The following is a 17,468-nucleotide window of genomic DNA, read 5'->3' on the forward strand; positions in this document are numbered from 1 at the left end:
GATTAGCAGCTAATTACAGTTTTATTTCCACAGCAGACCCACCTTCGGTTTCCAAAGGTTTCTAAGGTTCATGTCCCCAGGGGAGGACCAACTTAGTCGTCGGCCTTCCTCCCAGCTCCTGGGTTGCGTCATGCTTGGGGACTTCACTCCAGTGAGGGACCTGCTTTGTGCTTTGTGGAGAGAGAGAGAGAGAGAGAGAGAGAGAGAGAGAGAGAGAGAGCGGCGTTCCCACCAACAGGACGGGATTCAAAAAAAGGGGGAAAAAAGCACAGCCAGCAGGCAACATCACCTGCAGAGCGAAACAGCGTTGGATTTCCCCGGTGGGAAACAGACATCCGTGTTGTTTTCCTGTATGTCAGAGGCTTACTGCGTGTAGAAGAATTCGCTCAAGTGTCTTTTCGGTGTTTTGTATCAGGAAAAAAAAGAGGCGCGCAGTTTTGTCCTTCTTGAGGACCCGGGACCTTGTTGACGCTCGGAGCGGGTACGATGGACCGCGTTTCCGCCGGGAATTCGCTCTTGGAGCCGGGCCGTGCGCACACATGGGGACTGTAGCGCTTCCAGCCCGGTTTGTTTAGCGGTTGAACCGTGTTTACTGTGCCGGGAGAGGAGGTCAGGAAAGCCGCGATGCCCACCAGGAACAGGTACAACCTGGTGGATGATGTGGCGGACTCGAGGGTGCCGCTCCACAACGAGGAAGCTTACCAGCACGGGATATATTTCCAAGCAAAGGTGAAGTCCGGAGAGAGCCCGAACCTCCTTAATATGCAGTGTTTTCAGAGTTACATGAGCCTGCTGTGTGCTGCTGGAGCGGCAGGTGCACTGGGCTGAAGTTTGAACACATGGTAGCTTTGCCTGCAGGTCCTCAACCTCACACATTTATTAGTGCACGCATACATCTAAAGTCTAAAATGTTAAAGACGGGACTCAGAGCAGATGTGGGATGACTCAATCGTCTAAAAGCCGATAAAGATAGATGATCGTTTTTGATGCTTTGAGTGCATTTGGGAGCTTTTCCCAACTTGCTGAATTATTAAGGTGATCGCGAAGAAACCAGACAGTATTCAGCTTTAATGATTGCTTTTATAGTGGAGATGCAGCTCGTGATTGCTTTCATCATTGGTTGCTTTTTTTTTTTTTTTTAAGATTATTTCCAATAATAGCAGTAATGGTTTGCAATAGATGCGAACAGATAATTAAAACAAAATCTGTTTTCTTAGATGTGGAAGTGATGTTAGATCCCGCTGTTTTTGTCAGATTAACAGTGCAGGACTTCAAAAGTTTCGGTTTCCGTTTATGTGAAACAGGAAAAGAAGCTGAAAATAGCAAATATCTGGCACTTTGCACAAAGTCATATTGATGGACCAATCGCTGTGTGAGTCATAGGCACATGCGTCTTTAACTGTATTCTGAGTCTGTTTGTTGTTCCGTTTGATCAGCAAACCGAAAGGGTTAAAAAAAAAGGGAGTGTTCCTGGTCCAAAGTTCATTCACATGGGTGCTTGTATCTTGTATCTCACTGGGCCTGCTCAGCAGCAGGGTGATGTCACTGTTCCTTTCTTTCGCTGAGTGTCCCATAACTCCTCAGCACAAACCTGATATTTACTGTGAATATACAACACTTTTCAGTCAGATAAAAACAGTAAAATATAAAAGATGAATCCCCCCCCCAAACAAAAACCAAACAAACAAACAAAAAGAAAAATATGCATGATGCATTTCTAAATTCAAACACCATGAGCTGCAGAATGTACACAAGACAATGAGTTATTAAATTTAAAAAAAGGAAAATCCTATTTACCAAGTAAGCAATAAATTAAGGCCAGTGTTGCTGAAGATCTCAGACAGTTTACTGTAAAATGATAGAGACATCAAAGGCGTCATTGTCCCCAGAGCCCCTTAATTACACAGGCGCGTATTCAAATATATGCAAGCCACAAAGAGCTCATTAAAAAGGCATAGCTTTGCTTTGTTTGGGTTTTTTTTGTCATACATTAAACACATTTTGTCTTAGAGACACCCTGTTTGACACTTTGCAAAGAAAATCTGTGATTGGCTGTGTTAGCTGATCTGGGGCGAGCAGTACCACATGTTGGAGGCTCGGTGAAGACGGCTTTTTTCTTTTATTGAAGTGAACAGTCTAAGTGATCCCTAATTTTGGTGCCGTTTGATAACACCCCCCCCCCCCCACTTGTCTTCGGGAGGCTGTTTATCTTCCAAGGATGAAAATGGAAAAAGAAATTGCACATTTAATCTTGTGAAGGCAGAATGGCTTTGGGAGTAGAAGCACGAGGGATTGGATACACTGATCTCAGTTTGTGGCTAAGGAATATTAATTGTGCAGCTGTTTTCCATGGGACAATACCTGACGCTGATGCTTTGTGTATGTGTGTTTGCGTGTTTATTGCAGTACGTGGGTAGTCTTGACGTGCCCAGGCCCAACAGTCGGATGGAGATCGTGGCAGCCATGAGGAGAATCAGGGTAAGAGCCAAAGACAGTGTCATCCTATGTTTAAGCCTGGAAGCAAAGACACACACACACAGACTCACACACTCATCAGTGTGTGAGTCCAGCGGTGAGTGGGCCTTGATGGAGGACAGAAACTACCTTTACAATAATAGGAGAATCGCACACACAGTAGAAAAAAAAAGAGCATGCTGTTGTCAGAAGGTATTTGTTCCGAGGAGGCAGTGACGCATGTGGTGCCTGGACAGCGTGTCACGGCTTCTGACGTGGGAAAACAATGCAAGGATGAAAAAGTAAAAGGGCTGAGGTGGATTGTGTGGCTCTCTTTGCTGTGTCTCTTTGCCTCTTTGAAAAATGGGGAGGAAGCGTATACATACATGTTGTGACTGCCTTTGAACAAACTCAGCCTGTGGCTTTTGATTTTTGCATTCTGTTGAGCGGATAGTTTTTGTTTTTTTTTCCTCAAATCAGCTTTATAGTATAAGATGATGACCCCCCCCCCCCCCTCTCCGCCCCCCTCCTAGCTATAAAATCATATCATTGTTACTATCATCTTTGCCCCAGAAGGCCGGCGGTTTCATCAGGAAGCTAACACAAAGCGAAATCAGACAGCCAGGCTGGTCCTGTAATCTAAGTGTGACTCACTAGATGTGCTTGGTTCAAACATGACAAAGCTCTTAGCTTTAGCCGAGTGTGTGTGAGCTACTAAAAAGTCATAATGTGTATTTACCCCCCTGAAAAATGCACAAGATTTAAGGACACTCATGCAAGCATCTCTTGGGGGTTCTATGTTTTACCCTTTTCGGGTAAATTTAAAACACTGCAATAGTGTGAACTTCAAATTTGTATAAACATTTGTACAACCGCATTTGTATAAACATAATGCAACCCTACATCTGGAAAAAAGCAGGGTTGCTCTATAAACCTGTGAAAGCTGTTGGGGGGTGACGATAACACACCTCTAAATTTACCACAATTCCAGCAAACCTGTAAATCAATAAAGGTGTAGAGTAAACATGATCATAAGGGTGATACAGCACAGGCTGCAGGTACAGACAAGGAAGGAAGATGCTGCTGGTTGCTACAAGAAAAAGATCATCTTGTACATTTCAAAAATGTACAACACTTGCAACACAGTGAGATCTGTTTACTATGTATTTATGAAGCTCCCATATAAAAATACACAATTTGTCATTAGTGATTATTCATGTTCATGTCTAAGAGTGCGCTCTCATTCGGATGCATACATGTTGGGGTTGTGCATATCTGTATATTCACTTCCTTTCAGAGCCAAAGAAAGCTGCTAAAGCTGCAACTATTAGTGTATTTAAAAAAAATATGACGTAATAGGAAATTATTAAAGCTCTGATTTGTGTCAAATAGTCTCCTGATGACTGTAAATATGATAGTGTGGCTGTCAAACAATTTGGTATCATTTTTATAGATTTTTTCATGTGTTCACAACTACATGCATCAACATGCATGGAAGTGTACCCAGGCACAGGGAAAGCATGTAAACTCCCCATAGAGAGTGCCCAGCTGAACATGGGACCCTCATAGTGTGAGGCAACAGTGCTCACCACGTTACCACTGTACCACCCTATTTACCTGATTATTATTCTTTTGCACTTATTTCAATTCATTGCATAGAAAAAAAAGTAATCAAAGATCAAAAATCCATTTTATAGAACAGTCCCACTTCAGCTCTTTTAGAACTTCGCTCTTCTCTGCAGATGGTTGACAGAACAACCATAGAACAAGCCGGAATCACCCACAGACCAATCGTCAAACATAGTTTTGATGCCGCCTCCATCTGACAACAAACACTCTCTGCAGGTAGACAGGCTGTCCACGAGGTTGCCTTTGCACTAGCCCCATTCAGGCGTAAAACACACTTAAGACTGATACACATATTTGTTCCAAAATATGGGCCAATATTTTTTCTTTTAGACTCGTGAAGCATAAACATTTCTCTAGAATTTGTTATGTGTAGTTATTTTTGAGGCCTTGTTAATTCAATTCAATTCAGTTTTATTTATAAAGCGCCAAATAACAACAACAGTTGCCTCAACATGCTTTATATTGTAAGGTAGTAATCATACATATGGAAAAACCCAACAATCATATGACCCTCTATGAGCAAGCACCTTGGCGGCAGTGGGAAGGAAAAACTCCCTTTTAACAGGAAGAAGCCTCAAGCAGAACCAGGCTCAGGGAGGGGCGGGGCCATTTGCCGCGACCCGTTGGGCTGAGAGAAGGAAACCAGGATAAAAGGTATGCTGTGGAAGAGAGCCAGAGATTAATAACAAATATGATTCAGTGCAGAAAGGTCTATTAACACACAGTGAGTGAGAAAGGTGACTGAAGAAGAAATACTTAGGACAATATAAGAATGCAGTTTAAAAATAATCTTGCTTTATTGTCACAAGACATGGATTATCTGTTTAAACTGCCCAGCTGCTATGTTGCCAGCAGTGGAGAAACTATGCAACATCACCACTTCTTAACTTTAGAAATTTGCATGCAACGGCTGTTATAGATGCCAATACTGATATATTGCCAAATAGCTAATATCGGCCAATATATCAGCCCTAAAGATATATCAGTCGGGCTCTAAGCTATTCCAGCATCCACAACAGTTGTAGAGGAACCAAGTTGTGTGACGTACACATGGTTGCCTACTCACCAGACCTTCTAGAGAAAGCTACCATTTTTAATCAAACTTGTTTCCTTTATGTAGATTTTGTCAGCAAAAACTAAACAGCAACCTAAAAGAATAAAGTCAACACAGATGTGCCAAATACTCCTGGAGTTTATGTTTTAGGTCTGTTTTCCAAGTGAAATGTAATTAGCGTTGTATAGATGTATTTTGAGTAGCCTTCCTTATTTTCACTTCATCCTTTTTTACAAAAGCAAAGAGGCTCGTCTTTGATTTAATGCGCGACCGTTTGGCTGAGGCACTGAGCAGAGACTCCGCGGTGCGAAGCATGATTAAAGAGAGTGAGGAATAAACTGATGGCAGCGGGAGAAAGACTTGGGAGAAGGAAGTCCTGGAATCTAGCAGGGTTGTGCGGTAGCTGGCAGAGCCGTAGTCGTTTCATATCCCTCGGCTAATCTCTTTGGTCTCAGTGGATGTGAGAAAGCAGGCGCAAACATGAGAAGGGAGAGAGGAAGGGCAGACAGCACAGACCATCATCTTTGTATAAACAGTGGATCTGGGTTTGACAGAACGCAGGAGTCGTGCTAGTTTTTGGGTGGTTTTTTTTTCTTGTTTTTTCACACACCTGCCATTCCCACGGAGAGAAAGTGAATAGACACAATTTTGTATCCTGTGGATCTTTTCAGAGTCGCTTTTTTTGTTAGACGTCCTCCCATTATGGCTGACTGGTCATACTGTGTTGGTTTTGTCTGAATTTGCTTCATTCAGTGTGACCAGTGACATAGAAAGTTTGCGAGTCTGTGTGTGTGTGAGGTTGAGTGCTCTATAATAGTGAGACCTCTTGTATTCTAACAACCTCCACAATCGATTAACGAGGCAGAATAACAAAGGCTGGTGTTGCTGCATCCACACGGAAAGATTTGCGGTCTTCCACGGCTCACTGCCTCAGAAAAAGGGCGTGTGTATGTAATGGAATTTCTTTGGGAGACAAACGTGTGCTATTTACAGGAGGCCACAGACTCTCTACAAAGAAAAACAAGTTTGAGGCTATTCTCTCTCATTTTCCCCCGACCCGCCTCACCCCCCTCTCCACTGCTGTTTTCTTTCCATACCCTCACTCTTCCCCTACCAAAATAGACTGCCTCGATTTAGCCCATCTCTGGCTATCTACTCAGTGCTGACAGGAATAGATTTTAGGCTGAGGGCAGGCTACGCATGCTTCTCTTTGAATTTTGATCGGCCCTAATGGGATTTTAAGCCTCCCGCACGTGTCTTTCAGGATGCATCTTCCTTTCCCAGACCGCCAACAGTCAGGTTTTTACATCCTTTCTTTCTTTCTGCATTTGTCTCTGCGTCTGTCTGGATCATCTCATGAGAAGAGCCCCTGTCTGCCATGCGAGAAGGAAGGATACTTTTTTTTTTTCCACGTTCCTGCTGTTTTAGTTTGGCTTCGCTGATTCTGTTAGTCTTCTGAGAGCTTGCAGAACTGTCATGATTGTGTCAGATGCAGATATTGGGCTGTCGAGGGGGATGAACCTGTCACGGGGTACAGCAGAACTTTTTACATGAGTTAGTTTTACTTTGTTGAGTTTTGTTTATCATGCCTATTTTATAGTCAGACATAACTCCGACTGTAGGTAGAACAACTGTTTTGTTTTGGTTTTTGACATGACAGTAGCTGATTGTTGAATAAGTAAATATTGGTGTGTAGTACTGTCATTACTTCTTCCAGTTTCTCCCAGCAGCCCAGGATTTTGTCAACAATTATCAAGCTGCAACTTCAGGGTTTAACAAAAGGACACCCCAAAAACCGCAGTACCTCTAAACACCACGTGAGGCTGGTTTCAAATATGACTCAAATCCTACAGACTTCCATTCAGCTCATTTACACCTTCATAACAAAAGCATGTGCTTAACATAGATACTGCAGGTCCATGGGCACTAACTGAGATCTGTCTATGCTACACCTGCACAAGTCTGAGCCATTTAACTGGAAGTCTACAAGTTTTTTTTGTGTGTGTATTGTACCTTTTTGAAACATTTCCAAGACAATATTATAACAAGCAATATAAACTGATCTGCAGTTGAATGCACAAAAGGACGGTGGCGAAAGTTATCTAGGATGAATTAGCATTTGTTCTAGAATTTGTGATATTTTGTATGATAGCAAGAAAAAGCTAGCTAGTATTTGTCAACTATCAGCTTCGCTCAAATGATTTCTTTGGAGCCCTTTGAAGACACTGATACTTCAACACACCAGAACCAGGAGATCTGGCTATCTTTTATATACAGTCTATGTCAAAAACCATCAAGTCACCAGACAAATTGAAGGAATCTGCAGTCGAAAGCATGTGCGTTTGTTTTTAACCATCTTCTTTAATTCTTCTTGTTCATTCACTCAGTTGTCATACAACATACTGCATCACTGTGATACTGGTCAACTTATTTGGCAGTGGCACAAATCATTTAGAGAATGACTGAAATATTAGTATTCATTTCCTTCCAGTCTGTTTCCATCGTCCATTAATTCTTAAAGGTCAAATTTTGGCAACTAGCCCTAACAACTGTTTTCCCGTGCCTGAAGGCTCCTAAACATACCACTTAGTCATAGCACTTGTGAATGAGTGTGACGTTCATAAATGAGGCATTTCGCTCAAAGCCTCTTGTAGACTCAAAGTTAGATTAAAACACTTCAGATAATCACATAACATGGCCAGGTATGACTGAACTGCAGTCAGGACTCAACATGAACAGTTCCTGAGTTACAGTTTTGCAAAACAGTTACACACCCAGCATGTCCCAGAAAGCCGGGGGAGAAATGAAAGCACAGCTTAATTCCAGGCAGTTGTAGATCTACAGCAAAGTGGGGGTGGTTGGTCACCACGTGTGAATGGGGGGGATACTCTGTTTCCAGAGAGGCATGGACAATAATGAGAGGTTATTGTCTTTTTTTTACTTTGTATTCATGCTAGCTTAATGGCAGATGTACAAGAGCATAGTCGGTGACCTATATGTGTAGTGGATTAGACGTGATCTCAGCTTTGAAAGGGTGCACTCATCTTTTGTTTACCCGGGGTGAACAGTGGTACCGTCTTCTTGATTAACAGTAAAAAAGTTACAATTTGTGACCTGCTGCGTTTGAGCCTGGTAACACTAAAAAGTGGCACAGAAGAATTTTAGCTATAGAAAATCTATATTTTGTAAAGTTGATGTCGCCAAGCTTGAGTCACTGTGCAATTAGTCTAGTACCGATACCTTTGTAATGCCACAGTTCTTAGTATTACACGTGCTACTAAATATATTTTAAATCAATCAAATGAACACATTCCAACAAAATTTTTAAATATACTCAAACTGACAGGATGAATGCTATTCTTTTCTGCAGCATCTGGTTATTTTGATGTGACAAGTTGTCTTTATCCTTTGTAAAAGTTGTATTCAGTACTGCAGTTTGCAAAAACTAATAGCAGAATTTTAGGATGCTGAGAAACAAGGCAGAATGTGGAGCAGAGGAGAGAGACTAATTTGTTTCTAAATTGTCACAATCAAACCTTTTTATTCTGAAGGTTATTTGTACCTTTGATCCTCGTCATATGTAACCATCATTCAGAATGAACCAAAGCTGACCCTGATGTGAAGCATTCATCCAGATTTGCTTTGTCTCCTCACAAAATCCACCGATTGTATAATTCAGTGGAATTCGGTTGATTTTGTAGTAAAAATTCAACAGTTTGAAGTGCTCATGAGAGCAGCTTCACTGTAACGTTCACTGGAAATTAATTCACGGAAACTTTATTCCACATTCAAAATATGCAACACAAGTGAGCACTAGCTATTATGTAATATTTGATTTTGTCTGATAGTGTGGTGTATATTCTTGGTGTGTGGGGTAGATAAATATCCTAAAGGGACAGCAAGTCTTTCTTCACATGGTTGGACAGACGGCTAGTAAGTGGTCCCTGTCTCCAGTACCAGCTTCACATGCACAGACACACAAGCTTCTCCTTTCATCATCATCTCTAAGGCTATGCTTTCTTTCAGCGCCACAATTAGTCAAGTCTTATATACTCTGATGTCCCTACACTCACCCGAAGCAACGGAAAAGACATTTCTAAAACCATGAACTCAATCCTGCTGCACAGCCTGAAAGCACAGTTTTCCATAGGCATTCAATGTCCATTAGACTCTGTACCTCAGCACACAGTTCAGGTTTTATTATATTAACCAGTTAAACTCATTTGGAGTGTGTTTTTAGATATAAAATGATTTACATTACGGTGGTATGGTCTCTGAAAGTGTATAGCCAGAACCTGAGCGGTCCTGTAGCCTGCCTATTTCCACTGTTAATGCTGCCACAAAGCCTGCCGTAGCTAATCTCGAGTACAAACACAACTAAAGTCAACGAACCAGCAAGTGGATATGCTTCTGTGTATTGTTGGAACACATATGCCAGGTTCCTGCCAGAAAAGACACCAGTTCTAGGTGGATAGGACAGTACAAATGACCAAATTACCCCCCCTGCTAAAACACTCATTGTGCTGAGATAGACAGAACAGCCAGTCTGCGTATGTGCAACTCTCCAAGGAGAAACGGGGATGAACACCATCTGACAGGTACAGGTTCGTAACATTTGTCTTGTTCTTCACTGACTTTTTAAAATTGTATTTTTTTCATAATGAAAAAATGGTTACCTGCAGTAGCATGGTTCAGTGACATGTGGTGACTGCTGTTGCTGTTTAAGGTTGAGCTCAGTTTAAATACTTTGTACAGTGCTGTGCCCCTGTGTCACACTTACATTTAGATCATCAAACGTATTTTAATATTAGATTTATTAAGGCAAAAAGGCTATTCAAACCTACCTGGCCCTGTATGATAAAGTAATTGTCCCCAAAACCTAACAACTGGTTGTCTCACCCTTGGCAGCAAGGACTGCAATCAAGTCTTTGAGATGACTGGCAATGAGTCTTTCACAACTCTGTAGAGAAAGTTTGGCCCACTCTTTTTCACAGAATTGCTTTAATTCAGCCACATTTGAGTATTTTTAAGGATGAATGGCCTGCTTAAGGTCATGCCAAAGTATCTCAATTGGATTTCCATCCCAGTCTTCACTAGGCAAACAACAGTTTTTAGCAGGAACAATATGCTAATTCAGTGCTGTAGGAATTCAATTTTATGGTGTATTTTCCAATTATGTCCACAAAAGTTTAAATAAGGCAAAACTCAACTACAGTTAAGTTGTCAAATGATTTAAAGGAGCATTGAGAGAAGCAGGATGTGCCAGTCTAACTTGTGGCATTGCCAAGAGTTTAAATATTCATGTAAATGTGTTATTTCAGTCTTATTTAACAAACTAATAAGCATCCCACAAACCTGTTTTTCATCTTCGATGTGGAGGAGAGTACAGTTAAGACTGAGAAGTGTGTAATGAATGTTTTTAAAGATGAGTCAGAAACATTGTAGAAGAAACTGTGAATGTGCTGTTTTCTATACAGGGAGTGCAGAATTATTAGGCAAGTTGTATTTTTGAGGAATAATTTTATTATTGAACAACAACCATGTTCTCAATGAACCCAAAAAACTCATTAATATCAAAGCTGAATGTTTGTGGAAGTAGTTTTTAGTTTGTTTTTAGTTTTAGCTATTTTAGGGGGATATCTGTGTGTGCAGGTGACTATTACTGTGCATAATTATTAGGCAACTTAACAAAAAACAAATATATACCCATTTCAATTATTTATTTTTACCAGTGAAACCAATATAACATCTCCACATTCACAAATATTTTTTTCCCCTCCTTGTAAATCTCACATTTGATGATGGACCACAGGTTCTCAATGGGGTTCAGATCAGGTGAACAAGGTGGCCATGTCATTAGTTTTTCTTCTTTTATACCCTTTCTTGCCAGCCACGCTGTGGAGTACTTGGACGCGTGTGATGGAGCATTGTCCTGCATGAAAATCATGTTTTTCTTGAAGGATGCAGACTTCTTCCTGTACCACTGCTTGAAAAAGGTGTCTTCCAGAAACTGGCAGTAGGACTGGGAGTTGAGCTTGACTCCATCCTCAACCCGAAAAGGCCCCACAAGCTCATCTTTGATGATACCAGCCCAAACCAGTACTCCACCTCCACCTTGCTGGCGTCTGAGTCGGACTGGAGCTCTCTGCCCTTTACCAATCCAGCCACGGGCCCATCCGTCTGGCCCATCAAGACTCACTCTCATTTCATCAGTCCATAAAACCTTAGAAAAACCAGTCTTGAGATATTTCTTGGCCCAGTCTTGACGTTTCAGCTTGTGTGTCTTGTTCAGTGGTGGTCGTCTTTCAGCCTTTCTTACCTTGGCCATGTCTCTGAGTATTGCACACCTTGTGCTTTTGGGCACTCCAGTGATGTTGCAGCTCTGAAATATGGCCAAACTGGTGGCAAGTGGCATCTTGGCAGCTGCACGCTTGACTTTCCTCAGTTCATGGGCAGTTATTTTGCGCCTTGGTTTTTCCACACGCTTCTTGCGACCCTGTTGACTATTTTGAATGAAACGCTTGATTGTTCGATGATCACGCTTCAGAAGCTTTGCAATTTTGAGACTGCTGCATCCCTCTGCAAGATATCTCACTATTTTTGACTTTTCTGAGCCCGTCAAGTCCTTCTTTTGACCCATTTTGCCAAAGGAAAGGACGTTGCCTAATAATTATGCACCTGATATAGGGTGTTGATGTCATTAGACCACACTACCTTCTCATTACAGAGATGCACATCACCTAATATGCTTAATTGGTAGTAGGCTTTCGAGCCTATATAGCTTGGAGTAAGACAACATGCATGAAGAGGATGATGTGGACAAAATACTCATTTGCCTAATAATTCTGCACTCCCTGTATTCAGATTAGCACTCTGTTTTCTATAATGTGCCGGCAGTTTTTAAAGACACACAAGGTTAAAAGTCTTTTTTTCATAATCGCAACAAAAAAGTCTATTTGACCACGTGTCCGTTTGTCATATTACTTAAAATATACGTGCCATCTTTGGAAGTTGTGCTTCTCTGCCTGGGAGCATTCTTCCTTAGCATGAGTAGGCAGATAAAACTGGGCCTATCGTACTTTAGTATCGTTTGTTGGATAATGATTGAGGAAAGTGCTGCAGGCTTTCGAGCTGGCAGGATAGGCTGCCCTACTTCTAAATGTGATTTGGAGTCGCGTGTGCGTTTGTGTGGGTGTGCGCGCCTGCACATTCATTTCACTTCTCTCATCTTCTTCCAAAGTGCTACATATAAAGCCTGAAGGTCTCAATCTTCCATTCCCCCAATTCAGCTCCCCAAGACCCTGATCTTCTTTTTGTTTTACTACCGTATTACTCTCCCTCTCATCATTCCTCTCCTGTCTCAGATGTGCCGTGGTTCAAATATGCACAAAGCAGTTAAGGATTAAGCTCAGGTTGATGCAAACGTACCTCCATCAGTTAGTTACACATTACTCTTGCTCCTTTAACAGCTTCCTACTGCTTACTTGGGATGTCTTGATACCTTTAATGTAGCAAATTTATGATTTCCATATTTGGAGACACAGCTAAAGCATGGCTAATTTCCAGTTTGAATTGAACTCATCAACTCAGGTGAACCAACACTCCTCCTGACATGAATGTGGTTCAGTGTTCTCATCAGTCAGTCAAGCAATAAATTATTTCCTTCCTTCCTTATCTCATCTCACCTCATCTTAGTCACCATCTCTTTCCTTCCCAAAGCTGAGCTCTTTTAACCTTTGTCTGTGACAGTGATATTTAACTTGTATTTATATGGATTTATAGGACTTGCTTGCAATTAGGGCTGGGCCATATCATACCGTTCGATATAATGTTGGGCAATGATAAGAAAATGAAATATTGCGATAGAATATGGGTAAAATGCGCATGCGTAGTGCCTTTGTTTTCATATGCACATGGTGGAAAAAGCACGGCGGCGACGGAGAATGAGAAGGGCGAAAGCGGATCGTTGAATGAAGAGGATGAACCAGAATTGGTTTGTAAAAATGGTGCAACTTCAGTGGTGTGGAACTGGTTTGGCTTTCGTCCGTCAGATACACAACAAAGCACAATTTTTGGTAGACCATGCAAGCAGGAAATACGGCACACTTAAAATCAATCCTTTGATTTTCTGAAAAATTGACAGTGCCCCTTATAATCCGGTGTGCCTTATGTAGGAATTCTGGCTGTGCTTACTGACCTCGAATCGATTTTATGTGGTACACGACGCTCAAAAATCTGTCAAAAAATGTTTTAGTACGATACTACGAAGCCGCACCGCTTGATGGATTGTCGGAGCATTACAGCTATCGTAGTCAGGAGCCTCGCAGAGTGATACGTACTGTGCTTCAACATAATACTGCCTTATTGTGTGCGTATAACCTCTTAAGTTTTGTGGATATTATACATGGTTATGCTGAGGATATGTCGACCAATTTCCACTGGAAATGCCTTTTGGTTAAACTGTCAGCAAGGAATTTGCATTTGCACTGTTACATTTTTAGCTTTGATGCACATAAAAAACAGCTGCTTTAAGTGAAAATACATTGATGGGTTTTTTTTGCACTAATAAAGTTGTGGAGTTGTAAAGTATTTTGTCTTGCATCAGTTATATCGTCAGTGATATCGTTGTTGCAAATTTTCATATGTATATCGTGATAAATATTTTTGGCCATATTGCCCTGCCCTACTTGCAATTAATATATACCTTGTTTTAAGTTGCATGTAAACCTGTTATGCAAATCTAATTGAATTAAAAGCTGTGCATTTTCAAAAGGCAGTCCCACATTTATGTGTATTATGGACTGATACATAGAAAGCACATTCGAGTGTTTAATTGAAGTAAAAGGCACCTTGTTTTTAGCCTCATTCACCCAATCACAAAGCACTTTATTCTGTGTTTGTCTAACATTCACTCACACACTCACATGGGTGGAAACTTAGGGTTCAACATCTTTCCCAAGGATAATTCACATGTAAACATGTAGACCAGAGCTAGGGATTAAAATAGCAACCTTCCAATGACTAGATGACCCACCACGGCTGCTCCACAGTATAATGAGCTCTAGTAGATGTTTCTTCTTTGTGGACAGGCTGTGATCACCTGACCAGTGATACTGGGACTCTGAGGCTTACTGTTCTTTGTGGATATATGAGCAGATCTTACATGAGCTATCACGACTGCTTTCCAGACCTTAGCCAGTATAAAGTTAGTATAAAGGTGGAATTTGCACATTACACTACAAAGTGTCAGCTTAAATTGAAATCTATAAATTCTGAGCTAACCTGACACTGATGATGGACACCGCAACCAGTAGCTGTAAGATATTCCACGCCTTAAACTTAACCACCTTATTGCAAATGCACTCCTTTGTCCATTGTAGCCTTGGAATAACACACAAATATTATGTTTGTTATTATTTAAACAACAATTCATTAATATTAGATAAAACTTTAAATTTCCAGTATCATGTCACTTGCTAAGCAATACTATTTACCTTTGAAAATGTAATAATCATGTGAATGTAATATTATGTGTATGGCGATATTTGTTCAGCTGTTTGAAATAACCTGCCCATTGAAAAAGTGTAACAAGCTAGGTTCTGAACGTAGCTTTATTGACATCTGGATCCACGTACTCAGGATTGATGTAAAGAGGATAAAGCATGTGAGTGTGTGCAGGCAAGACGTTGTGGTGCCACTGCTTTCTGATTTGAATGTATGCTTGGCATCAGCTGGTAGAATCAGCCTGCAGCACAAGAGAAGTTATAAAATGATGTATAAAACTGCCAATCAGATTTAATAACTTAATAACTGAAGGTGCCAGATTGACATTACTTATTGTTCCCACTCATTTGTACCTCTGACGGCACCCACAAGCCAGTGAATGCGATCAAACTAAAAGCAATCTAGCATAATTCTCCAGTTACTGTATCGCACATTGGCAGAGCCAATGATGTTCAGTGGGAGATTTTGTATTAACATAGATATCTTTGAGGCCACAACCTAACATATAATATATATGTTAAGTTGTTGCAAACATATATCAAATTGTTCAAATACTTTGTAGCACCAAACCTCTCAATCACAGCTTTTTTCATGTTCACTTCAAGTAAGACGTTTGTTTGACATAAGGTGAGCACAACGTTCCTTTTTAACATTACTAATTATTGTTAATATCTTGCTCTCTTCGACAGTGCATCTTTTATCCTCTCTCTTTCCCCAATCGGTCGCAGCAGATGGCTGCCCCTTCCTGAGCCTCCAGCTGGTTTTGCTACAGGTTTCGTCCTGTTAAAAGGGAGTTTTTCATTCCTACTGTCACCAAGTGCTTGCTCATAGGGAGGTCATGTGATTGTTGGGGTTTCCTCTTTGTTATTGTAGGACATTTACCTTACAATAGAAAGCGGCTTGACATGACTGCTGTTGTGATTTGGCGCTATGTAAATAAAATTGAGTTCAGTTTAGTTTGTCCTTTACTCGCAAATTTGTGAACTCACCTAAATTTGATGTCTGTGGCACCAACGGATGTTTAGTAGGGAAGCTAGAGCTCTTCTTTCTTTTAAACAGAAACGTCGTTGTCACTGGATCATTGAACAGTTCACAAACTAGACAAAGCTTGATTATAAACATAATCTGCCCAGCTTTGATGCATACTCTATTACATACAGTGCTGAGAGTGTTTTAAACAATAGTCTAAGTCAGTCTACTGGATGATCTCACCATTTGTGAACTGTGAGTTTATCCAGTTTATCATGTCAACATGTATTATCCACAGTAGCTGCTAATACCACTCTGTGATTGGCCAATACAGGCTCATACTTGTCTATTAACAATATCTTTGTCTTACAAAGAACCGTGTTCCTGCAGCATAAGCAGTATAGGTTAAAATACAGATAAAATAAAAACTGTTGTATTTTTAGTGGACTGACTGAAGACAAAAACATCAAGGCTTTCATGTTTTGTGATTTCCTTTACAGATTTTATGTAACAAACTGCTGCAGTGAAAGTTGGAGAAACTGTTTGCTGCATTCATTGTTATCTTCACAAGCATCAAGCCATCAGGGCAGAAGAACTGAATGAATAATGAGGGAAGAGACAGCCCACAAGCTGTATAATGATATGCACTGGAGGCTTTAGCTTATTTTGGGAGCAGAATCTCAATTTCCTAAACTCTGAACTCTTTCATGTTTTCTTGTGCTTCCTTTGAATAATTTGATCCCAGCTGAATTTCTGTGTAATCTTTGACTGGTCTGGTTTCTCACTTTCTCTGCCTGTCTTTGGTGGCTTTTGATAAAGCCTAAGCTCCTTAGATCTTGTTCTTTTTTCATGTCTATTTGTCTCTATTTCCTGTCACCATCACCTAGATTAGGTACATCAGACAAGTGCAGGAACATGTTGTAGCTTTCCAGAATGATCCTGACTCCATTATACCAGCAAGCAATTTCATTCTGCTGACCATCTGTAAAAGAACTTTGGACACAGTCATATCAAATGTCAGTCATATCACCAACCTGTGTCTCTGTTGAAGAGCCAGCTATTTGTGAAAATCTAATGAGATGCCCACAGCAGCCATTGGGGAGCACTTGTGCCCAAACTGAAAAATCCCATGAGTAGATTGCCATGAAACTTGTCTCCAGAGAATAAATCCTTTACTTCTAGTGCCTCGTTAAGCCCAATAAACTTTATATGGAATGCGTCTGCAGTTACTGATTGTCTTTAAAAAACTAGCACAAACATGAATTCACCCAGAAGGCCATCAGTCAGTAATTTACTTCATTTAGCACCATGATCAGATACAAGTGCAATTTTTCCTTTATGGTGGTTGCTCCATCACGTCCCCCAAAGAGCCAATTAGAGCCAATCATTTTTATGCATTCATGCACAAGAACGGTAGAGGGTCTGTTCTGTTTTGGGGGATTTCACTGGCAAATGTCTAGATGTGGTATTTATGAATACTTTATGAATACTTTATGAATGTTGGCTCTCTTTTCCTATTTTTTGCATAGGGGACTTGCTTCTTTAAGGAGCTAAACTAAACTAATATTGCCCCAGATTAGAGCTTGGCAATTGGATATATGAGCTATTTGCAATCAACTGAGTTCATCAGTGTAGGAGTAATGTAGTTCTTCTGAATCTGGTAATGTATGGTTAAGTAATGTAGAATGGAGCGCCAGTGTGGAAATCTCAATTCTTGTCTCTGAACAAGTTATCTCAGCGCTTATGCTAAGCAAGCTAGTTACTTGTAGCTCCTGACTGAGCCTGACTGATATATTGGCAAATATTGGTTATATGCCAATATACTGATATTCGCATATATAATGCTGATAAAAAAAAA

The 17,468-nt window shown here is 40.7% G+C and overlaps 1 protein-coding gene across 1 annotated transcript in view; it reads left to right on the forward strand.

Annotated features, from left to right (window-relative positions):
- Positions 1 to 202: 202 nt before the first annotated feature.
- LOC308391975 (carboxyl-terminal PDZ ligand of neuronal nitric oxide synthase protein) overlaps positions 203 to 17,468 on the forward strand; it is a 55,387-nt gene continuing 38,121 nt past the window's right edge. The window contains exons 1-2 of the mRNA XM_080874815.1: positions 203 to 729; positions 2,407 to 2,478. Coding sequence (XP_080730941.1) covers positions 625 to 729; positions 2,407 to 2,478 — 177 coding nt within the window. The 5' untranslated portion in view covers positions 203 to 624. The remainder of the gene's footprint in view (positions 730 to 2,406; positions 2,479 to 17,468) is intronic.

Source organism: Rhamphochromis sp. 'chilingali' (assembly GCF_963969265.1).
Source record: "Rhamphochromis sp. 'chilingali' genome assembly, chromosome: 2".
NCBI classification, from domain to species: Eukaryota; Metazoa; Chordata; class Actinopteri; order Cichliformes; family Cichlidae; genus Rhamphochromis; species Rhamphochromis sp. 'chilingali'.